Source organism: Ursus arctos, unplaced genomic scaffold (assembly GCF_023065955.2).
Source record: "Ursus arctos isolate Adak ecotype North America unplaced genomic scaffold, UrsArc2.0 scaffold_10, whole genome shotgun sequence".
In the NCBI taxonomy this organism is placed as follows: Eukaryota; Metazoa; Chordata; class Mammalia; order Carnivora; family Ursidae; genus Ursus; species Ursus arctos.
The window spans coordinates 425,539-448,759 of NW_026622764.1; the positions used below are offsets into that span (position 1 = coordinate 425,539).

The 23,221-nt window shown below is 59.9% G+C and overlaps 1 protein-coding gene and 1 long non-coding RNA gene across 4 annotated transcripts in view; one reads left to right on the top strand and one right to left on the bottom strand.

Annotated features, from left to right (window-relative positions):
- The window catches only part of GAS6 (growth arrest specific 6), a 35,802-nt gene that overhangs the window by 8,445 nt on the left and 4,136 nt on the right, over positions 1 to 23,221 (top strand). The window contains exons 3-12 of one of the 3 annotated variants that reach the window (XM_026488745.4): positions 3,431 to 3,455; positions 4,876 to 4,938; positions 10,723 to 10,845; positions 11,520 to 11,642; positions 14,869 to 14,991; positions 16,099 to 16,220; positions 16,635 to 16,753; positions 17,120 to 17,309; positions 18,893 to 19,057; positions 20,125 to 20,293. In XM_026488745.4, the coding sequence (XP_026344530.3) occupies positions 3,431 to 3,455; positions 4,876 to 4,938; positions 10,723 to 10,845; positions 11,520 to 11,642; positions 14,869 to 14,991; positions 16,099 to 16,220; positions 16,635 to 16,753; positions 17,120 to 17,309; positions 18,893 to 19,057; positions 20,125 to 20,293 (1,222 nt within the window). The remainder of the gene's footprint in view (positions 1 to 3,430; positions 3,456 to 4,875; positions 4,939 to 10,722; positions 10,846 to 11,519; positions 11,643 to 14,868; positions 14,992 to 16,098; positions 16,221 to 16,634; positions 16,754 to 17,119; positions 17,310 to 18,892; positions 19,058 to 20,124; positions 20,294 to 23,221) is intronic. The other 2 variants (XM_057306925.1, XM_044380168.3) reach the window with 2 other exon arrangements.
- On the bottom strand, positions 18,424 to 21,829 carry LOC130542695 (uncharacterized). The gene is made up of 2 exons (XR_008957412.1): positions 19,884 to 21,829; positions 18,424 to 19,228 (listed from the first exon to the last, which is right to left on the bottom strand). It is a non-coding gene; the product is annotated as an uncharacterized LOC130542695 (long non-coding RNA).

Consider the following 23,221-nt stretch of genomic DNA (forward strand, 5'->3'; position numbering starts at 1 on the left):
GAAACCTAGGCAAGTGGCAGTTAATCTAAGGGTCTACGTTTTAAAAAATGCACTGGCAGTTTGGAAGCTTAAGGAACCATAGTACCGATACTTCCAAGTTTTGAAAGAGACAAGCTAAGAGCACTGATTTACATTTTTCTCCCAATGTGGTTATCTATGTTATAAATAAAATTAAGAATCTGGTGCCTTGTCCAAGTCAGTGAAAATTGTAGGACTCTGTTTTCCTATTCATTCATTCGTCCACCCATCCGTCCACACAGTCTTCTATCCCCCCATCCACCCAAGCAACCATCCATCCAGTCTTCCATCCATCCATCCATCCATCCGTCCACACAGTCTTCTATCCCCCCATCCACCCAAGCAACCATCCATCCAGTCTTCCATCCATCCATCCATCCATCCATCCGTCCACACAGTCTTCTATCCCCCCATCCACCCAAGCAACCATCCATCCAGTCTTCCATCCATCCACCCATCCGTCCACACAGTCTTCTATCCCCCCATCCACCCAAGCAACCATCCATCCAGTCTTCCATCCATCCACCCATCCGTCCACACAGTCTTCTATCCCCCCATCCACCCAAGCAACCATCCATCCAGTCTTCCATCCATCCACCCATCCGTCCACACAGTCTTCTATCCCCCCATCCACCCAAGCAACCATCCATCCAGTCTTCCATCCATCCATCCACGCACTCTTCTATCCACCCATCCAGCCACCCATCCAGTCACCTATACAGCCACCCATCCATCCATTCTTCCATCTATCCACCCACCCACCCGTCCATCCACCCATTCACTCATTCTTCCATTCAGCTAGCATTCATTCACCTGTTTGGCAATGGGTCCTGGGGGCCTTCAGGGGAACAGTCAACACCAGGCCAGTTACTGGGCAGACAGATGTTGTCCTTCCCCTCGGGGAGCTTCAGCTCCTAGCTCAGTGGCCTGCAGTTTTGCTCACTCCCTTCTATGTTTAACTGTTTAAGTAAAGCAGAAGCAAGACGCTGACAAAAATGATTGCCAGGTGACAAACGGCCCCATTTCCAACCCCGGTGGTCCTGGCTACTCCCTGCTCCTGACCCGCCCCAGCCCTCATGCAGCCCCATGCCAGGCCTTGCTCCTTATGTGGCCAAAAAGAAAGAGGGTAAGTTTGTAGGTCACTGATCCCTGGTTTTGAATCTGGCTGTCTGAACTGTGGCCTGTGCTCCGTGGATCGCTGTGGGGTAATGCTCATGAGAGTCAACCCTGCTCCTAACCTCAGGCCACAGTCCACGTGTGGCAAATTTGTGGTGCAGGTGGGGCCAGCTCTGCGTTCTGTGTTTGGGGCCCTTCACTCACGGAGATTTCCATAGGTCCTGCTCTCTGGTCAGAACTTTGGAGGACGATTGGAAATGTGTCTTTCTCTCGGGAGAGCGCGTAGAGGTTTCAGGTGTATCTATCCCAGCTTTGGGTTATTCGGGGTTAACCAGCTCTGCCCTAGGTTAGCAGCCACACTAGCTCCTCCCCACGCCAGATAAGTCAAGCACACAAACTAGGGTAAATTGTCACCAGGTTATGGCCCCGTGGTTTCAGAGCCCGCGTCCCCGTGGGTGGGGCTAACGGAAGGGACCCAGGTGCACGTGGTTTTTCTATCAGTGATGCTTTTCCACAGCAATAGAACTCATTATTAAACATATGACACATGACTAGTAATAGTCATGGTTTAGAAAAATATAATAGAGCTTTCTGGAAAGCTGTGATAATGCCACCATTTATGACAGCTGGGTGCTCTGCTCACGGTTCCTCGTTGTTTCCAGTCTGATTCTTGGTTTTCTGAGTGGACACATCATGCATCCGTCCTAATCTTTCCTTCAGAACCAGAGCCGTTCCCTTTGTGACAAAGTCTGTGGCCTTTGTTGTCCCTCCAAACCCAGAAGATGTCACTGCCTGCTTGCTCTCAGCTCCAGGGTCTTGGTCGGAGCACCCCTCCTCTCCTGCCTTTCCTGTCGGGGAGTTGCCAGTCCGTGACTGGAACAACACAAAGAAGCGAGACCGGGCGGTCGGGGCCTCTGACTGCTGGTGTGGAGGGTGCCCCCGCCCTGGCCAGACCTGGCCTCTGTCACATCTGCCTGAACGGGACCTTCACAACCTTCACACAAGCTGAAATAACAGACTTGGTCTGACCGTGACTTTTCTTTTAAAGGAGTTACGAGTCTTTTTAAACCACATCTTTACCAGAACGTTACTTTCTGAAACACATCTGAGGGCGTCTTAGCAAAGTGTCCCCGGCAGCACTGCCCAGGCTGTGGTGACCAGGGAGGGAAGGGGACACGGGGGGTTGTGCCAGACCAGCGCACGAGGCCGGCCAGCGTGCGGGCAGCCCTGGGATCCCCACTGCCTGTCACTGCGAATGCAACACCAGCTCTCGTCGGCGTGGTTTCGGGGGACTGTGCGCCGTCCCGAGCGCGTCCTGGCTTCCTGACCTTGGTCACAGGCCACAACATGTTGTGGACATCCGTCCCCTCATCTCTGATAACAGGGTTCACTTCACTGACCCTGCCGTGGTGACGTGGGTCGGCTGGAGCAACGTACACTCGCAGCCTCGCACCGTGTGCGGCTGACAGCCAGCAGCTGGTGGGGTCCGCTCGTGCGTCCCTCGGTTCCATCAGGGGTGCCTCTAGGGCCAAGCTGCTCCAGGATGGACCCTAAGCGGGAGACGACAGTGGACAGGTGGGGGCGGCTTCAACCAGCCCGTGGCCTGGCGTCTGAGGCTGGGGCCACGGACCCCGGCGACAGTCCCAGCTGCTCCCTGCTGCTGGCCGACACAGGGCAGGTGTTCCTAGTATTTGACACCAGCTTGTATAGTGCAGACCTCTTAATTTGCATTCATGGACAGAGAGACCCCCGCCGACACCCGCCATCCCTCATCCAGCACCAGTTTCTTTTACAAATCCAGTAAATGCAAATCAGTGCCCGTGTGCTGACGGTCCCACCGACGTCTGCACAGCCCTGGGAGGAGCCTGGTGTCAGTGAGGCTCTCGACGATTGTACTCACGGCGCTCCTCGTCCCAGGAGACCCTTCGCGCGGCACCACCTAGGTCCCTTAGGTGACGTCACTGTCGCTGCTTCCAGAAGGGCTAATCACATCTGCGGTTTTGCAGACACGATTCTGAAGAGGCCGTGTCAGCAGCCTGGGCTCTGCCCTCCCACTTCCTCTCCTCATGCCATGGTCTTTGTGGCAGAAAGTGGCTTTCTGGGTGGTTCTCTCCCACTGTTACTGGGCCAGCTGTGGAGAATTCCCCGCCTTCCTCAGACACCTGCCTCTCTGGGCGTCTGGTTCCGCCCTCTGGGGAAGAAGGTGAGGTCCCACTGCCCAGCTGGGCCGGGGGCTGTTTGGGGAGCCTCGTGCCCTGCCAGTAAACTGTTGCCCCTTTTTCTTCTTTTTCCACAGGACTATTTTTATCCAAGATACTTAGGTAAGTTCGCATCCCTGCTTCGTAGTTATCATAAAAGACTAGAGGGGGTGTGTGTGGCGTGTCAGAGACAGCTGGGCCGGCTCAGTACCGCTGCTCCTGGAGGGGAGGCTGTTTGATCACGCAGTGAGTTTGGGACTGCCTGGGGCATGCTGGTCACAACACCTGTTTGTGTCTTTCACACCATACGATCCAGTGCCATTGCTTGCAAACGGCTCCTCTGCTCTGACTCCAGGCTTAATTTACTGTTGGGAATGTGATTGACTTAGTGGGTCTCAGACATTTTGGTCTCAGGGTCTCTGCACTTCCAAACTTACTGAAGACCCCAAGGAACTTTTGTTCATGTGGGCTACATATGTTGATATTTGCCGTATTATTAATCAGAACTGAGAACAGTAAAAAACGTTTTTGTCTAATTTGAACAAGAGGAATGTATGAGCAGATACCCCTGGCCACCGAGCAGGGATGTCACCGTGCAGGTGGCCTCTGGACAGCTCCCCTGTGCACTTGGGAGAGAAAGTAAAAGCAAAAATGATAGCCCAGTCTAACCTGGACCATCAGAAAGAGACCCTGATTTCCCTGAGAACTGCTCCTTTAATTAATACCATTTTAAGAAATGTTTGGATGCATATCACTTATAACAAGATAAATCTACTCCAGGGTCTTCATTTTTAATTTTGTAAAGTGCATTTTGGTAAATTTTCCGCTGGCTTTATATCCTCTTAGAGGTTCCTTTTCTGGGTCTATATCTGGCAACAAGCAAAGTGGACCCATAATTGACCCTGAAAAGCCAGGAACCTGCCCACGTCCAGGCTCCCTGTTGGCCTGCACAGGCCTGGCTCCTGGGTACTGGGGGTTTGCTTCCAGAAGCAAAGGGGACCCCTCCCGGTTGCCCGGCCCCTCCTCCTCCTGGGCACGATGTAGTACCGGGGACCCTTACTGAAGGACGAGACATGGCCCAACACTGTTGCGTGCTATTTCAAGTTTCCGGGCCCATCCCCCGCTCCCGTGTGCACACCTGCTCCTCGGATGGGGTGGGTGCGGAACGTCCCCAAAGCAGAATGAAGTTCAGATTATGGGCAGTGTTTCCAAATGGGGGTCCACTTGAAGTTGAAGTTTAACTCTCTGGTCGTGGTCAGAAAACTCCAAGTGTTATCAGTGAACCTTCGGTGCTGTAGCGGAAGGGCCCACTGGAGAGGCGGCGGACGGACCTTTGGGCAGAGTTCTGCCTTTCCGGTGAAGGCATTTGCTTGCTCGCCAGTGTTAAGATGGTGTAATAACTAAAGCTGAACCGTGGTCCTGCTTCAGCGCCCAGTAAACGTGAATAATCTTTTCCAAACGTGTCTCAGAGACGAGTACTAGCTCTAGGCTCTGTCCTGTCTCCTGTGACAAGAAGGACGTGCTTTCTGTCTCTCTCTTGCAGACTGCATTAATAAATATGGATCTCCCTACACGAAGAGCCCAGATTTTGTTTCATGCGTTCAAAGTAAGTTTGTCTCCTTCCTGTTTTTCTCAAAGTCCTGTGGGTTTGGGTAACTTCAGGCTTTCCTGTGGTTTTCAGGGGTCTTGAATATTTCCATCATCCCAAGGAGTTGTAGCACCGGCCTGAGCTCTGCTCCTTTTCCACTGAACTTTCTCTCTTAAGCAAGTGAGGTTTGGTTTTTTAAATAGCAAGAAGCACGTGCAGTATGACATCTAACCCTTTCACAGGTGTGAAGCCCGAGCACGTCTCTGGCTGTGCTTCCTAGACAACCGGTTAGGCTCCCAGAATGTCCTTAGACCTGTCGACTCACACGCACAATCTCCTGGTTTTGCACAAACACTAGCTTACGATAGCTGTGCTCCCAGCTCACTCTGCCGCGTGCGGGGTGTCTACCAGCTCAGTGCCTAGAGTGCGCACGTCCGTGGCGCTCTGCCCTGGGTAACCAAGGTGCATTGGGGGACTTCCAGGCTACTTCCAGTTTTTTATTATTGCAAACCGATCTCACACACGTCCAAGTGTGTCTGCGGGCAGGTTCCCAGCAGTGGGACTGCGGCCCCCAGCCTGCCGGCAGCATTCACTTCAGTGCGGATCCAGCGGGATGATCGGCCCCGTCCCCAGGTCTTTGCCAGGCTGCCGTGTGGTTTTGCTTTTTGGTCTCTTTCAATATCAACAGTGAAGGGTGATGGCTGGTCTTTCTGTTTATGTTTTTCTCGCTAATGAGTGAAGCTGAGCTTTACGTGGTTCAGAGAACCTCGTGTTCTTTTCCTGCAAGTGATTTGTTCATATTCTTTGCCTGTTTTTCTCAATTTGTAGGAGCCCTTGATTTGCCGTTTGTCCTAAAAGTAGCACAGTTTTCCTCAGCTCATCTTGCATCTTTTTTTTCAGTAGTAATGTTATTTTAAACGATCATACAGTAAAACGGACTTTTTGCCTGTTGTCCTGTCGCATTTAAGCCATGTTGGACCGCCGTAGCCACTGAGCTGGACGGACTCTGGGCCTGGCTCGGGTCTGAGCGCCTCGCAGGGCGAGCTGCCGGGTGGGCCCCAAGCCCAGGGTCAGTATGCGCACCGCGTGGGTGGGGCGGCCGGGCTCTGAGCGCACAGCCCCTGCTGCAGAAGCAGGGCTCTTCTGCGTTCCACGTGGGGCCTGCCCCCTCCGGGTAGCCCAGAAGGCAGGGGAGGACCCAGAGCTGCTCACAGGGCCTGGATGGCCTGGCTGGGTGATGCTGCTGTGTCTGGACACCACCCGTCCGGTGCTGGCCACAGGCCGCGTCTGACTCGTCTCAGTCACAGGCCCAGGCCCCGGCCCAGACGAGCAGAGGAGATGATTGATTTACCTCAGGAAGGGCAGGGGAAGGTGGCGCTGCCGTGCGGCCCCCTGCTCCCCTCTGACCCCGTAGCAGGTGCAGAGCAGACTGGCCTCTGTGATTTTGGGTAGCAGTGCCTGTTAACTCAGGGTGGCCAGAACCCATGCCAATGCATCATGGGCAGCCAGAGTAAGCCCCCTCCCTCAGCCTCCCTGGGATCAACCTGTGACCTCGGCCTCCATGGGGTCAGCTTGTGACCTCGGACTCCCTGGGGTCAACCCGTGACCTCAGTCTCGGTGGGGTCAACCTGTGACCTCAACCTCTGTGGGGTCAACTTGTGACCTCAGCCTCCATGGGGTCAACCCATGACCTCGGCCTCCCTGGGGTCAACCTGTGACCTGGGCCTCCCTGGGGTCAACCTGTGACCTCGGCCTCCGCAGGGTTAACCCGTGACCTCAGCCTCCCTGGGGTCAACCTGTGACCTCGGCCTCTCCAAGGGCTGAAGAGACCTCACTGGGGACTTGGGCAGACATTAGGGAGTGGGGTCATAACAGTTTTAGCTTTGTGTCATTTCGGGTTTGTTTTTAGAAATTTTTTTATTGTTGTCAATTTGCTAAACCAATTTCTTCCTTTAAATTATGTATCCAAGTTGATTAGATTGTTTTAGTTCCTGGGTTTTAGACTGTGCTTTTCCAGAGATTATGAAGTTACCTAGTGCTTCACGCCTCCTGACAGCATGAGGACCGTTGTCTTCCAGACAGCAGCTCCTTGTTCCATCAGCACTTATGTAAAATCATCGAGGTCTTGCTCAAAGGGAGGCTGCAGCAATCCTGGGCCACGTCATGCCCACGTGAGACATCTCGTGGCATGAGAGGGACTCGAATCTGAACAGCAAAGATTGGCTCTGAATGGGCTTGAGCTCTCTGCTCCGGTGGCGGGCGGCCAGGGGTGCGGAAGGGGAGTTCCTGAGCTGGCGTTAGAGGACAGATCTCGTGCCATTGCCACGCTACGTGAGTTCCCGGCTGATTGGGATGCTGTCTCCCATGCTCGGCCTCTCCGTCCTGCCCCCTGGGTCAGGTGCGTCGTCCTCCACGGGTGTGTGACCACGTGCTGTCTGTGCCTGTCAATTCTCCAAAGCCTGAGGCACCCCACAAATACAGCGCCATCCTTACTGGGGACAAGCCCCGAGGCCTGCCACTCAGGAAGGACGCAGACCCTGCCCTTCCCCCCGCCCCCGGAGCCAGACCCCCAGGCCTCGGGACAGTGCTGGCAACTTCACGCTGTTTTCATTGGTTCCCTCCTGAAAACCGTCCAGTTCAGTGGCCATGAGGCAGCATGGCGTCGCTGAGGCCCGACTGTCCGATATAGTTAAAGTCGACACGACAGCCTCAAAGAGCCCACCTCTCAGTGCTCAGCCCGATGGGCTCCAGGGCTGGGGCTTCCTTCCCGCCGCCGTCCCCACCTTCTGCTGGTAAACCTCATGGCCCGGCCCCTTCCCTTTGGTGCCACGGGCCCTGTACCGGAGCCTGTTGTCCAGGTTAGAACCGGCCGTTACCCTTGAACTTCGAGGGTGGGGAGCAACAGCAGCTGAGAGCGGCGTCCTGTCGGGGGCAGTCCCGTGCCCGCTCTGAGCAGCACAGCCGCCTCAGGCTGAGATGAACCCTGTGTCCGGAGGCCCGGCCGGGCGGGGAAGCGCGTGGTTTGTCCTCACCTGCGCCTCCCCAGTGTGTCGACTCAGGCTGCAGGAGTGTGCCGGGCACTGCCGAGTGTCGGACACTCGGATGCGGCCCTTCCTCCCTCCTTCGGTCCTGCAGGGAAACACCCCACAAGTACGCGCCCCGGTGCAGTTCTTCTAGGGGTGGGTGTCGCGCGGGAACCTCACAGCAGTGCTGTCCCTGAATGCAGGGACCCCGAGGTTTTATGAAAGGAAGGTAGGCATTGTAGGCAGATTCCAAAGTTAACCAGGCCTCACGCAAATGCACGATTATGCACTTCTGAAATAACTCTTCAACCAAATATGTCAAGTGGGGACACACACCATCCCCTGCCCTCCCCCCTCGGGGGCCTCTCTAGGCTGATACTGTGAGCAAGCTGGCCAGGCCCCGGCACATGACCCCTCCTGCCCTGACAGTCCTTCATCTCTGGTGCTGGCGCTGGGCTTGACCTCACCCTCCCCGGCCCTTCCTCGCTAAAGAGCGTCACCTGCGGTGCAGCCAGTCGGCGGCCTGGGGACCGCAGGGCTGACCTGCCGGCTCCTGGCCGCTGTGGGACACTCTGTTCCCAGACCCCGTTTCCTCATTCCTGCACCCAATTCCTACTTGCTGACGGGTAGAAGGCATTTCCCTCGCTCTGCCAAAAACAGCTGTGCAAGTGTCACAAAGCCCTCAGGGACACTGTGTTTGGTCAGCACTTGCCACAGAAGGAGCCAGTTGACGGACGCGGTCCCAGTTGTTTGGACGCACGCCATTGCACAGAGTCCCCGAGACGTGGGGCCCTCGTGACAGGCCCGCAGACCTGTGTGGGACGAGGGGACACAGCACGGCGGAGCGTTGTGTCACGCCGACAAAGGCAGACAGGAGACCCGGGGGGCTGGGATTGCAGGGCCGGTGAGGCCAGGACGTGGCTCTGCTGGGAATCGGCTGCCGTGGACCGGGAGGGAGGGAGCCCTGTGGCAGAAGCGCGGAGCCGAAACCTGGCGTTAGGCTGGAGATGTCAGTCATTTTAAGAAAGAAGAGATAAATCAGCGGAGTGCCCACCTAGCCAGCCTCCCCGCAGGACAGACACAGGCCCGAGCTCAGCTCTCAGTGGCCCTGTTGGTTCGGGCAGAGAGAAAAGCTGGAGCACCGTCCCATCCCAGTCACCGGGGCGCCCACCCACTGCACGGTTTGCCATGGGCCAGTCACTTCGTAAATATAACGGAAGTGATTGTACCCGACGAGCGTCCTGTAGGACTTGCGGCCCTGGAGAGGGGGACGCGAGGTGAGAATGTCCTGCAGCTGGTCTGAGCCAGTCCCGGGTGGCGCGCCGGGCGTCGCCTGCCCTCCACGGCCTGGCCGGCCCCCATCCGTGCCTGGGGATGTGTGTCAGCCAGTTGGCCTGGGAAGCCACGGTCCACAGGGCTGCTGGGGAAGTGACCTAGTTGCCCTGCTCTGACAACAACCCAGAGTAGCGGAATTTGCCACGATTGTCCCTGCAGCTGAAGGGTGCCTGCCTCAGGATTGCGGTGGCCGAGGGCGCTCGGCGTGTCGCCTTCCCCTTTGCGCTGGCCCTCGGTTTGGACCTCAGCCACGGGCCCTGTGCTGTCCGGGGGCTGGACGAGGCACGTGTCCATGCTGAAGGACAGGACAGAAACGGGAACCCGCAGAGCCGCTGGGAGCTGTTTACTGTCCACACGGGCGTGACAGGAAGGCCGGGCACGGCTTGTCAAGCAACGAAGGCACGAGCAGACCCGCACGGGGCTGGGAGGGACAAGGAGCCGGAAATCTCGTGGGCCTGCCGTGTGAACGGCGCGGTGGGCGTGGTGGAGGCCGGTCTGCGCCCAAGGGCATCAGCTTCCTTGTTGAGGTTCCCTGGAGACCTGGGGTTGGGCGGGGGGGGGGGGGGGTGAGCTGCGGAGCCTCAGGGCTGGCCCTCTCCCTGTGACCTGTCGCTCCTCCGCCCGGCCGGCCTGGGGTTCTCTGCCCCTGTGGCTTCCGGCTGAGCGGCCCTGGGACAGAGGCGTCCCTCCCTGCCAGGCCCACCGGGCGCGGCCCTAGCCCGGCAGAGGATTCTCGGAGCCCTGCTGCCCTCCGCCAGCACCCTGGAGCGTGCCGCTGCCCGTGGGTGGGGCTCGGCCTCAGCCTCTGTGGTCAGCGATGGTCCCTGGGAGCTGGAGCCTCGGCGGCCCGTGAGAAGCTCTTCACACACCAAGCCCCGGCAGGCGCTCCACGTGACAGTCTCATCCATAGTCCCTGAAGCAGGTGGAAGTTGTTCAGTGATTGACCCTCTGGGCCGGGTACACCGACCCCGAGCAAGCGGGTCAGAGCAAGCCAGCTGGCGCCCCTCTCTGGAAGGGCCAGGGCAGCCCCCCATCCAGTGACAGGGGTGGGGGTGCTCCTGCAGCGGCCAAGCCCTGGCCGGGGTGGGTGTTGGCGGAGGTCAATGGTAGGGTTTGAGTGGACAGGGCGCCTGGCCTGGGAAGGTGGGGGCGTGTTCCTCATGCGACCCCTCGGGTTAGCGGGGGGTCTGTGGGTCTGCTCCCTGGGAGGTCAGAGCGTGTGGGGCCTGGGCAGGCCCAGTCCTCTCCTCCGCTGCGCCTGGCCCGATGGGCAGGTGACCACTCTCTCCGAGCTGACTTGGATTTCCTGGAACTGGGCGAGGGTCTGGCCAGCCTGTTCCACGACCGCCCTCCTGCCCGGAGGAGGCAGCCTGGGCCGCCTCATTGTGCTCGCCCCTGAGCTGCTCCCTCCCAGCCGACTGTTTGCTCCCTTCTTTTGATGCAGACCTGCCTGACCAGTGTTCCCCGAACCCCTGCGACAAGGTGGGGACCCACGTCTGCCAAGATCTCATGGGCAACTTCTACTGCCAGTGCAGGGCCGGCTGGGGCGGACGGCTCTGTGACAGAGGTGAGGGGGCCCAGCAGCTGTGGGAGCAGGAGGGGGGGGTCCTGGGGGAGTGGCTGTGGCCCATCCCTCTGTTGCCAGCCATCCACACCCCCGGGGACACAGGGGCCCTGTTCCAGCTGAGGCAGGAACCCCGGGCTGTCCAGGCTGGTGGCTCAGGGGCAGAGGGACAGGAGGGGGAGGCACACCCCCGGCCCCTCCAGTCCCCGAGAGCAGGATTACTTAGTGTGGGAAGGCGCTGCTTCCGCCTCCAAGCACTGGGTGCTGTCCAGCTGGAGACGCGTCGGGTGCTGGAGGCGGCCTGGCTCAGGCAGAACTGGAACGTAGGAGCCGCCATAGGGCCCCCCCGGGGGCTCAGCCTGTGGGGATGAGTTTCACAGCCAGCCTCCCTGTCTGCAGTGGGGGGGTGGGGATCAGGAAAAATGCCCCAGGACCTGGTTCACTGTGGTGCCGGCCGCCTCGGGGCGGGGGGGGCCCCGTGTGTGGGGCTTGGCCAAGCCGAGTCCGGCCAGATCCGTCGTCCGTCAGCACTCGCTCTCCTCCCGTGCGCACTGGCCGCCGCGGAGCGGGCACCATGGACCGTCACCGCCCACAGCGTAGCGGTGTCTCCCTCTGCCCTTGGGCCCACGGCGCGCGCCCTGTGGGCACTCCCCAGTCTCTCCGTGTCCTGTGCCCAGATGTCAACGAGTGTGGCCAGCAGAACGGGGGCTGCAACCACATATGCTCCAACAAGCCTGGCAGCTTTCACTGTGCCTGCCACAGCGGCTACGCGCTCTCCCCCGACGGCAGAACCTGCCAAGGTAACGCCCGGCCGCGAGCCTCTCCCTTGCCTCCCTGCCCCCCCCCCCCACTCTGCCCCCGTTTTGTTTGTGCAGTTGCCAAATTGCCAGAGTCAGCCCGATGGCCAGATTGCTGAATTTGGCAGTCACATCCATGCCTCTGCGAGAGGCCGCGGGCGCTGGAGGGGCGGGAAGAGGGTGGAGGGGCGCCCTGCAGAGCACATGTCCGGGCATGTCAGCAGCCCCGGGAGCTGCCCCAGCGCTCGACACAGGATGATTCACTGGATCTGTGGACCGGTCAGCCCAGCTGACGAGACCTCCCCCGTCCCCCAGGAAGGGGAGGCCGCTGCACACGTCTGTGTGACCCGCGCCCAGGACGGAGCCTCGGACGGAGCCCCGCACCGTGGGGCTGAGGCGGCAGTGCAGGGGCTTCCTCTGACCCAGCGGTGGCTGCCTGGGCGCCTGTCCACACTCACCCAACTTGCTTCCCCAGGGCCCCGCCGCCCGCTTCCCTCTGGCAGATGGCCACTGAACTAGGCAGAAGGCCCCACACCCCTTCTTCCGTCTGGGGACCCCCGAGGCCCCATGCCCTGACCACCCCAGAACGTCTTTAAGCTATGGCCGGCCGGGAGGCAACAGAGGGGCAGCCCACTTTACCGGGGGCTCTCTGCCTCCCTCCCCGCCCTCCGACACAGACCTGCTGACATGCACCACTGGTGTGTCCCTGAGAATCTGGGACCTTTCTTCAGGGCTACCCGCCACCTGGGGGTAGGACAGAGGTGCTGAGGGAGCAAGGGTCGTGCAGTGGCTGGGACCACGGGTGAAGCTCTGAGTTGGACAGGACGAGGAGCCCCTTTCCCAGAGCTGCCGGCCGTCACCGAGGCCAGAGCCTGTGCGGCCATGGCCGGAGGAAGGGGCATCTTTGAGAGCCGCCGAGGGCACCCCATATTGGGTGCATGTACTGAACACCGCGCCCAGAGGCATCCGATCCCCTCCCTGTTCTCTGCAGCCCATGGTTTGCATGTGGGGCGCCTGTGGCTGCCAGCAGAGTTCTTGGGGCCACCAGCCGGTGGTGCCAAGTGCCCACGGGAAGTCCTGCTCTAGCCTCCTCGGAAGCCCCTGAGTGACAGGAGTCTACTTCCCACCTGCTCACCGAATCTGTGATGTGTGAGACAGCCTGAGGGGTCCCCTGCACCTCGGTGCCCTTCCCCCAGCACTGCGTGCAGGACAACGGGGTGGGGTTCTGCACCTGCCGGTCCAGCAGGCCGAGAGGTGCTCTCCATAGCGTGATTGATTCACGATGAGCATGATGGCAGGTGCCCCACCTCCGCTGCCAGCTTTCAGGGTTTGCCTGCTGATACCTGCTCACACACACCCTTTCTCTTGACCGTCACCTATTTCTTTGGGGACCTTGGGACCCCAGACCCAGCCAAGGGAGGCTGTGGGGCATGAGGACCTTGTCACCGTGGTGCAGAAGAGCCTGGACTTCCCACTTTGTCCTCCTCGATCAGACCCTGAGATGCTGGGAAGGAGGGAGTGGGGTCACTGCACCCCATGTCTACAGCCCCCCAGCATCCTGAGACTAGGGGCTCGGGCCTCCCCATCATCTCTCCTTGGCTGGGAGGAGGGATCTCCATGCACATGGCAGGCAGGTGGACCGGCTGGGGCCCTCTTCTCGGAGGAGAGCAGATGAGGGCCCGGGGTTGGGGGGAGACAGGGAACAGGGCCTGTTTGGGGGCCAAGGGCTTCTTGGCCGCAGTGCACACAGTAGGATTGGGTCCAGGCTCTCTGTGCCCCGTGCCAGTGCCCTGTCTGCCACATCGGCTCTCCCGGTCACCATGCTCTGTGACGAACGGTCAGCAGCGTCTTCAGTGGGCGACGTGCTGGCAGGATGCAGGGTGGAAGGGCAAAGAGGCTGGGGTCATGGAGGCCCTCGGACGGTTGCTCCGTGGCCGCGGCTGATGGCCGGTGTGGGAGACAGGGTGGCATGGGGCTACGTGAGCAAGGGGGGTCCAGAGCTTTGTGTGCTGTTTCCTGTGGGGAGGGGGCGGCCTTGGTGGAACAAGGCAAGGACGGGAGGCCTCCCTGGTGCTGACGCAGGCCATCCTGCCGCGCCCGGGGATTGGGGAAGCGCGGGCTCTCGGGCCCTCCCGCCACAGCCTCTCCGCCATCACAAGCGCTGCAGGGGCTTTGGTGAGCTGCGGAGCCGCAGAGGCTGGCGGAGGCCGAGGGTGTCCCTGCTGCCGCCGTAGCGCCTCGCGGGCTGTGATCAGAGAGCTTGACGCTCACGAGGCATCCTTTGTGCGGGGCGGCTCATGTCCTGCAGCCCAAGTGTGAGCGCGGTGCCTGCCCAGAAGGACGGTGTCCCCCCTGGTGTGGCCAGTGCCGGTCTGGACCCCGCGCCCCACCTGCTGACGGGAGCGAGGTTCCCGAGCTCCTGGACGTGGGGCTGGCTCAGCCTGGCTCTGGGGCTGAGGTACAGGGTCAGCGGTGTTCACACGGGGCGGACGGATAAGTGAACCCAGTGGCGTTGCACACTGCCTCTGGGGGGACACGGGTTGTTGCCCTGGCTTTTTCCTATGGCCAGGCAGTAACATTTTATGGTTTTCACGTGTGAAAGTCCGTGTGTGCTGGTAAGATGCCCTTGTAACGAGTTAGGGTTAGTTGTGAGGCTCCGTGAGCAGGTGTTGGGTCGCCGTCTGAAGAATCCATGTTTTTTGAAGTAATAATTGCATTTTATAAATACTCCTGTCCCTGGAGGAAATGGGTCTTTAACTGCAGAGGTTTGGGGCTTGTGGTTGGAGCCTCAGAAGAGCCTCGGTGATTGACCGCTACTGTGGCGTTTGATCCCCATCGGAGAGACCGGGTGTGGGGGTGCAGTGGAGGTGGAGCCCAGAGAGCGATCGCATGGGGCTCCAGGGACACAGGGGGCACCTCCATTTGGAAGGCCCCCGGGGGTTCCTCCTTCACCTTCCTGTGCTCCAGTGCTCAGCCCTGGACAAGCACGGCCCTGTCCAGTGGTCTGAGATCAACCTTGTCACCTGGGACCCCGGTCAGAAATGCCCCTCACACCCCCCAAGCCTGAGCCTGGGGCTGCAGAGCAGAGGACGGAAGGAGCGGAGGAGGCCCTAGTCAGCCCAGGAGCTGCGCTAAGCGCTGCCCAAGTCAGGGGCTCACACTGCAGCACCTCTGTGACCGTGGCGACTGGGGAGACAGCCCTGGTCAAGGGCTCTGCTTTCTCTTGCAGATGTGGACGAGTGTGCAAATGGAGATGCCTGCGGGGAGGCACGCTGCAGGAACCTGCCAGGCTCCTATTCCTGCCTCTGTGACGAGGGTTATGCGTTCAGCTCCCAGGAGAAGACCTGCCAAGGTACCCCTGCACTGCTGCCCACGGGCACCGGCACGCGCACGCACACCATATGCCGCACTCACACCTGTGGACATGCGTGTGCTCGTGTACGCACCCATGCACACACAGCACATGCTCATGTCACACACGTGGATAACACACACGTGCGCACAGCTGCGAACATGTGTGCTTGTGCACACATCCATGTACATGTTACACACGTGGGTAACACATGCACGTGCACACTCACACCTGTGAACACATGTGTGCTCGTGTACACATCCATGTGCACACACCACATGTACATGTCACACACGTGGTAACACATGCGCGTGCACACTCGCACTTGCGAACACGTGTGTGCACGTGCACGCATCCATGCACACGTCACGTGCGCGGGTAGCACACACATGCACGTGCACACACCTGTGGACACACATGAGCTCATGTACATGTATGTGCATGCCCACGCATGTGCACACACATCACCCATGTGTGCATACCGTACACACATGCATCCCCAGGTGCCTCTTCATGCGATGAGGCACCTTCTCCAAACTGCTGCGGACACAGTAAAGATTTGAAGAGAAGGGGCCCCTGTGCCGCTGTGGCAGATGGACCTCCCGCCAACCCTCAGGTCAACCTGCTGTGTTTGGAGACAGCTGACGAGCACCCCGTGTCCGGGGGGCACCAAGAGGGCATGTTCTCTTACCAGTCTTCCTGCCCTTCCCTTCCAAGAGGGAGGTGGGGTGGCCGCAGCCTCCACACACTCCACACCCTCCTCCATCTCCCTGCAGGGTGTCCCTGGGCCCCTGAAGCAGCCCCAGGGACACCTGCCAACAGCACTAGACCCTTCAGACCCTCAAGCCAAGCACCGCGTAGACATGGTTTGTGCACTGACTTGGGAGCTTGTTCCTCCAACCCAACCAGAAGCAGAGGAGGAGACCGCCGAGCAGCCCTGCATGTGGCCGCAGAGCTGGGGGAGTGCAGGGTGGGCCCTGGGGTGGGTGCCTCCTGAGTCACATGCTCTGGAGCTCAGTTTCACGGCGAGCTTGCCACGAGCGTGATCGGAGAGATGGTGTGGGCGCTGCACGTGGTGAAGTTTGCCCGTCTCCCTTGTGGTGGCAGACGTGGACGAGTGTGTGGAGGGGCGCTGTGAGCAGACTTGCGTCAACTCCCCGGGGGGCTACACTTGCCACTGTGACGGACGTGGAGGCCTCAAGCTTTCCCCGGACATGAACACCTGCGAGGTAATGTCCTCAGGGCAGCCACCCTCTCAGGAAGACGGTGCCGCGAGAAGGCCTGGTGTCTGTGGGGCCGGTGACGGGACGGGAGGCGTGCCTGTCCCACGCATGAAATCTTGAGGGCGGCTCCCTACCCACAGCCGACCAGGTGGCCTGAGCCCAGAGCCCACGTTGCCCTCCCTGTCCTCGTGATCAGGCTCCAGGACACGTGCACAGAGCCTCCTGACTCCGGCCGGCCGACCAGCGCTCGGCTCGCACCTGCGGGTCTCCGGGCTGTAACAGACTCTCTGGGTTGTGGTCAGAGCCTGGCCAGCACAGCGGCGGAGGGAGGGCTCAACTGCGTCCACGTAGACCCTGTGGGACTAGGAGGGGCTGAGCCCGGGTACACCCCACCTGACACCCCTCACTCCCGTTCCACAGGATATCCTGCCCTGCGTGCCTTTCAACATGGCCAAAAGCATGAAGTCCTTGTACCTGGGCCGCATGTTCAGCGGGACGCCGGTGATCAGACTGCGCTTCAAGAGGCTGCAGCCCACCAGGTGAGAGGCGGCTTACGCAGAGCAGAGCAGAGCAGAGCAGACGGGAGCCGGACGGACGCTGGCCTGATGCTCCCTGGGACCGCAGACCCCCCGGCCATGCCCCGGGTAGCGCCCCAGCGGTCCTGGCAGTCGGACCAGTCCCTGCCCAGCAACGGCAGCACAGCTCCAGCTCTGGACCTCCGGCTCAGCATGGGTGCCCGCGTGGGGTGCCCGCCACTGCGGGGTGCTGCTTCTGGCTTCCAGGAAAGAGTCCCGGGCTTCCCGCGTACCTGTTTCTCTGCCCCTGCTGGTCTGGGTCTCCTGGGGCAGGAGTCCGCGAGCTGCCAGCCGGTGTCTCACCTGTTTGTTTCTCGTGTTGGCACTCAGGCTGGTCGCGGAATTCGACTTCAGGACCTTTGACCCCGAAGGTGTCCTCTTCTTTGCTGGAGGCCATCAAGACAGCGCCTGGATCGTGCTGGGCCTGCGGGCTGGCCGGCTGGAACTGCAGCTCCGCTACCTCGGCGTTGGCCGCGTCACCAGCAGCGGGCCCGTCATCAACCACGGCATGTGGCAGACAGTGAGTGTGGCCACCACTGCCCCCCAGGTGGACCGGTGTCGGGGGCTCCTGGAGAAGGGCCCGGCATTTGCTTGTGTGTTTGCACGCAGTTAGTGGACCCCGCTCAGGCCCCTGCTCCCGGGAAGTTCGCGACTGATGGGGCAAGAGCTGCGGTCTCAGCAGGGCCACTCCCCCAGTGACACGGGGCTGTGTCCCAAAACATTTCTGTTGGTCACAGCTGCCAAGAGCTGTGGGGGCTGCTGGTCACCCTGGAGCACACAGGATGCCCCACCGCAGAAAACTGTCCAGTTCAGAATGTCCATGGCGCTGAGGCTGGGGCCCCTGGGCTGAGGTCTGGGCATGGCGCCTGTCTCCGTGCGTCCGCGCCATCCCAGGACCCAGCTCCTGGGGCCTGGGCCCTTCCTGTAGAAACCCAGGCATGCTCACATGCAGGCGCCTCCTTCTGGAGAACGCCCTGCCCACCCAGAGCCTGACCTGTAGGTCTTGCTGAGACCCCTGCCCTGCCCTGCACTCCAATGCCCAGAACACAGCAGCTTGTGACACACAGGAACCTTCCAGAAGTTCAGAGGCCCCTGGTTGGAAATGGGCTTTTAGAAGTAAGCACTTGAGAGAGAAGAGCATTCTTTTTCTCTTTGGACGTTCAGATAAAATGGGAAATTCTGAATAATGTGGACGTTTGCTAATTTCCCTCCTGTGAGTCAGGCCCACTGCCTTCTTTCCTGGGCTCCTGAAACACAAGTATTTCCAGACCAGCGGGAGGGACACCAGCAGCAAAGCTCAGATAACACAGTAGAGCCGGAGGGACGCGGCCTCCCTCGGGGTCAGGGGCAGGCGCTCTGCATGGGCAGCAGGAGGGGCCCCGGGTGGTGCTGGAGGCAGTGCCCAGGTGAGAAAGCTGGGGACACATGACCTGCGGTCGGCACAGATGCCCACCCGAGGCATGAACCGGCCGCCCAGGGCGAGGTCAGCTCAGAGGCAGCCCTCCATCCTCCCTCTCCCCACCCCCTCCTTCTCCTACGGCCCCAACACAGACACCGTGTCCTCTTGACCACACTTTGACCCGAGCACCTCCACGTTCCCCACGTTAACCAAAGAGGAAAGTCATAGACTTCTGGAGGGTTGAGAGGACACACACACAGCGTGGAGACATGGGTTTTTTAATTCTCCTGCACGGAAAGGAGGAAAAAGTGCAAACTTCTAGAGTGAATCCACAGGCCCACGCAGCATCCGGTCTGTGCCAGGCACCAAATTACCTGCTGGGTTCAGAAACGTGCCCTCCTCCTGCCTTCAGCGGGGCACCCCAGCGCGTAGGGGAAGCGGAGCACGAAAGCGGGAGGCAGTGACGTCAGGTGGAAGCAGCTCCCGGCGGGGCTTAGAGAAGCCCCAGGACGGGGCCAGAGAAGTGGCCCCACAGGGCTTCACTTGGAGGAGGAGGGGTGAAGGAGAAGCCAGTGCTGGGGGCCCATCAGGGCCTGGAGGGGGTGCGCTAGCTGAGGGGAGAGCGAGGTGTGCAGGTGATGAACGTTGGTCCCTGAGCCTTCCTTCTGGAAGGCCACTCCCCTCACAGCACTGGTCTTCTCCAGATCTCTGTGGAGGAGCTGGACCGGAATCTGGTCATCAAGGTGAACAAGGACGCCGTTATGAAGATCGCGGTGGCCGGGGATCTGTTTCAGCTGGACAGAGGGCTGTACCATCTGAACCTTACCGTGGGAGGCATTCCCTTCAAGGAGAAAGACCTGGTCCAGCCCGTGAGTACCGTCGCTAGCCGCGGCCTCGGAGCCCAGGCTCCCGCGGAGGATAGGCGTGGCCTCGAGATGCCACGTTTAGCGCTCGCCGTGCTTAGGCAGCGGCTCCCCAGACGCACCACGGCTCCCTGTGAGACTCGCTTGCGTTTTCCTCTGAAGCGATAGTAAAAATGCCTATTTTGCAGTGGAGTAAAGCACAACGAAGTTATTCTTTAACAAAAGGAACAGTGAACTTTTTTGGACATTCCCTAGATCACTTGGGTGGGTAACCCTGCCGGGATTTCCACAGGGAGAAAGCCTGACGGGGAGGTCAGTACTAGTGGTCCCTCGCAGCCCTGCCTGGCCTCGGCCCCACCACCCCCGGATCCCTGTCACCCAGCATGTGGGTGGCGGGGGCCAGACTCCTCCACCCTGTGAGGGTGATTCCCACACAAATGGGAGAAACGGGCCATGGGCACGTTGAGGGTCCTCTGGTGGGAGGTGTGGGCCCAGTGCTCCCTGCAGGGGTGGAGGAGGACGTCTTGCACATGACCTGGGGTGTCAGACCCCATTGCGGGGGCCCCGTGGCTGCTGTTTACACCTCCTCGTTTTACAGATCCAGGCAGGGGGGATCCGGTTTGCTCCAAACCACGTAGCAAGGGCATGGCGTGCTGGAATTAAGCTGCCCAGCCCCCAGACTCACGTTTCTGGACATACCGGGCACCACCGTGCACCCTCGTCCACACCCTCGTCCACAGCCACAGTGGACGGTCAGCACTCTGCTCTGAGTGGGCAAACCCAATGCAGTCAGAAAAGGGGGGTGTCCATACAGGCTGCACAACATCCCTACCTTGCTCGGGACGAGGATCCACGTGAGTGCTGGGTATCCCGCAAGGACTCGTTCTGTCCAGCGAGGAGCTCGTCTCCACAGTAGAACTCGTGTATTTTGCAGATTGCCACATGCCTGAGCCATGCATCCTGTCCCTCTGACGGGGGTGGCAACAGCCACGTGGCCTCCCATCATGGTGTCTGGGAGCCCTTTACGTGGCTTTGTGGTCCCAGGAAGCCACTGGGATTTCCTGTCCTTCCAGATAAACCCCCGTCTGGACGGCTGTATGAGGAGCTGGAACTGGCTGAACGGTGAAGACACCACCATCCAGGAGACGGTGAAAGCAAACCCCAAGATGCAGTGCTTCTCTGTGACGGAGAAGGGGTCCTTCTACCCCGGCAGCGGGTTTGCCTTCTTCAGCCTGGATTACAGTAAGTCTCGGCTCCAGCGTGGGCATGGCCGTGGTCGTGCTTTCACGCAGGGCGTGGCGCAAACAGACACAGCAGGAAACAGCTTCCTCGGACAGCGGTGTCCGGGATGAGCTGATGACCCCACAGCCCTGGGGCCGCCGCTCAGGGGGCTGCTCCCAGTCAGGGTTTCCAGGGAGCCAGCGAGGAAGAAATGGCGGACGGGAGCAGACGTCCTCCCCGCTTGCTGGGACAGCTGGGTGGGTAGGCAGGCGGAACGTGAAGGATCTGAGGGGTGCTTGCCGATGTCCTCGGACAAGATGGGCTTAGGTTTGTCCGAGCTGGCGGAGCAGCTGTCGAGAACGTGCTTGACGTTGCAGTCACTAGAGCCTTGTGAGCAGTGGACAGGGGGGCAGCGTCCAGAGACGGCAGACGACGGCCTCGCGGACTCCAGTGAGCTCCGGTGTTGCAGGGAGAGAAGGACCGGAGGCCGACGGCCGTCCAGGAGGAGTAGGCGTGGTGCCGGCCCTGCAGTGCTGTCAGGAAGCCGGGGCTCTCAGCAGAGCTGGGTCTGGCCAGGCCGGCGTCGAGGGCCATGCGGGAGAAAAAGGACAAACCTGCAGGAACGGACCTTCTTGAAGTTCCCATGACGTCCACGCACAGCAGACAGGAGGTGGGGCAGGCAGTCGAGGGCCCCCGGCCCTGAGCCCACACCCAGCAAACGTCTGGCCACGCAGCTGTCGGCGAGAAGAGCTGCGGGGGCAGGGGGCTGGCCGAGGCCCTCCCACCTCTGGAACGCAGGGCCTGTCCTTTCTTAACACGAAACACAAGTCTCTTTTATTATCAAATTCACTTTACGGTAAAAACTAATAATGCTAACGGCTCATAAAGGAGCAGTCACTTAAACATAAACTTTACGTGGCATGAATTCATGTTCCAAATCCCCAGGCTGTGGGAACGCGGCTCTTGGATGCCGGCGTGAACAGCACGTGTCCGCGGTGACGGCTGAGCAGTTCTGTGGTTTGACTCTGGGCTCAAGGGGTTCTCCCTACTCTCTCCCGTAGTTAGGGTTAAAATTAACCCTGTCTCCTGAGCACTCACGAGCTGGAGCCCATAATTGTCACTCTGTCTGGAGAGCCAGGAGAGCCGTGTACCTGGCCCAGGAAGATGCCCAGGTGCACGGCCATGCGGGGTCTCTGGCGGGTTCAGTGGCCCAGGTGCCTGCCACGCAGCCCGCGTCCAGAGCCTGTCTGTCTGGTGGCTCTTGAGGGGCCTCCCTGCCCCCCGCCTCTGGCCGACGCCCTGGTGCAGGTAGGCTCCCATCTCTGGCTCTGCCCTGCCTCTCTCCACGTGGTGCTTGCAGCCCCTCTCTTCCCAAATGGCGAGCTGCTGATGTTAAATTAAGCACCCACACTCCCTCTCCTTGGGCTCATTGGCCAAGAGGGCAGAGGCCACAGCACCCCCTGCCACAGCCCCCACTGCACGCATCCCCTCCAGCACCTGTGGACCCCCCAGCTCGGAGGACATGGGGCCTGCTCCTCCTTCCTTCCTGAGACGGCCGTCCTCTCAAGACCTGGGACCGCCACCCCCCCTTCTATCTTTGCTTTGATCGTCAAAAGCATCACTGTGCCATTGAAGGTATTTCTGAGAGAAGAGCCGCCCAGTACAACACAGGTGTTAGTCCTTTAGTCTTCATGGGTTTGCAGGAAAACCTAGAGCATCGCCACAACGTTAACATAAAATCTCATCCTGTAAAACACGTGTGGCCTCTTCTCGAAGCATCATCCACGCTTCCTGTCCTGGAACACAGGCCTGGGCAGGATTCGCCGTGGCCGTGGCCCTTTACTGTGCACACCACGGTCTGCGTACGTGTCTGTGGGCTGGCTTTGGTCAGTCCTATGACAGCAAAGGCCAAAGGGTATTCAGAACCCTGTGCATTTTTAATACACCTCCAACGATACCATTTTATAACTCAGAAGAGCCTCATTGGGGTGTCACAGGGTCTGCACCCAGCAGCAGTTGGAGGTGGGAGACTCCACTCCCCACCGAGAGGCCCCCCCCCAGCACAGCCGAGGCCCTGGCGCCTTGAAGCACTTCCGACCACACCGTGCACCTGGTCCCATCACGGGAAAACTCAGTGCCAGGAACACTCCTCTCCTCTGTCGGAAATAAAGGCAAACCTTGGCCACAGAGAAGATCGCTGGTTTCTTTGGTTTTGTTTTTGGTTTTCTGGCTGCTTTTTCCAGTTCTACGTGCATTCAATTGAGCGGACAATTATCAGGAATGGACTGTAGCAGACCCCACTCAGGGTCGGGGGACCCGCAGATGATTCAGGGTGCTTGCAGTCTGGTGGAAAGTGCCAGGAACCCAGGTCATGGTTCATCTCGGCGCCAACCCACCTGCAGCAAGGGTGTCTGAGCTCCAACGGACGCAGCCCTGCTCCGGCATCACCAGCCCCAACGGGCTCCTTCGTCAGGATGTTGATGGTCTCTGAGGCCCAAGCTGTGGGGCAGAGGGAGTCTTCGAGCGTTGCTGTCAGCAGACGATTCAAGTGTATGGAGGAAATGTGCTTGTATTTGCCCCAGAGAACCACGATCCAGCCCTTTCTGCCGAAATGTGTTTTCTGGAACTCTCCGCGCGAGATCCGTAGGGACATTCTACACATCTTTCCCTCGGACGCTCCCACATCATATTGCATTACGTCACGTATGTATACATAAAGTGCCTAAATGAGGAGCTGCTCCATTGAGGCGGTAGAATGGCAGCAGTGCTGCGCCCGCGGCATGAAGCCGTGAGGTCTGAGAATGGCGCTCCTGCAGCTTGCCTTCTAAGGTCTTCCAAGCACGTCCAACTTTGTCGAGCCGCCCGAAGGGCGCAGGTGAGATGCAGTGGGGTCGAGGGCCGGGTGCCCCAGTGTGTCCTGTGGAAGAGGAAGGGGGGATGCCAGGGACG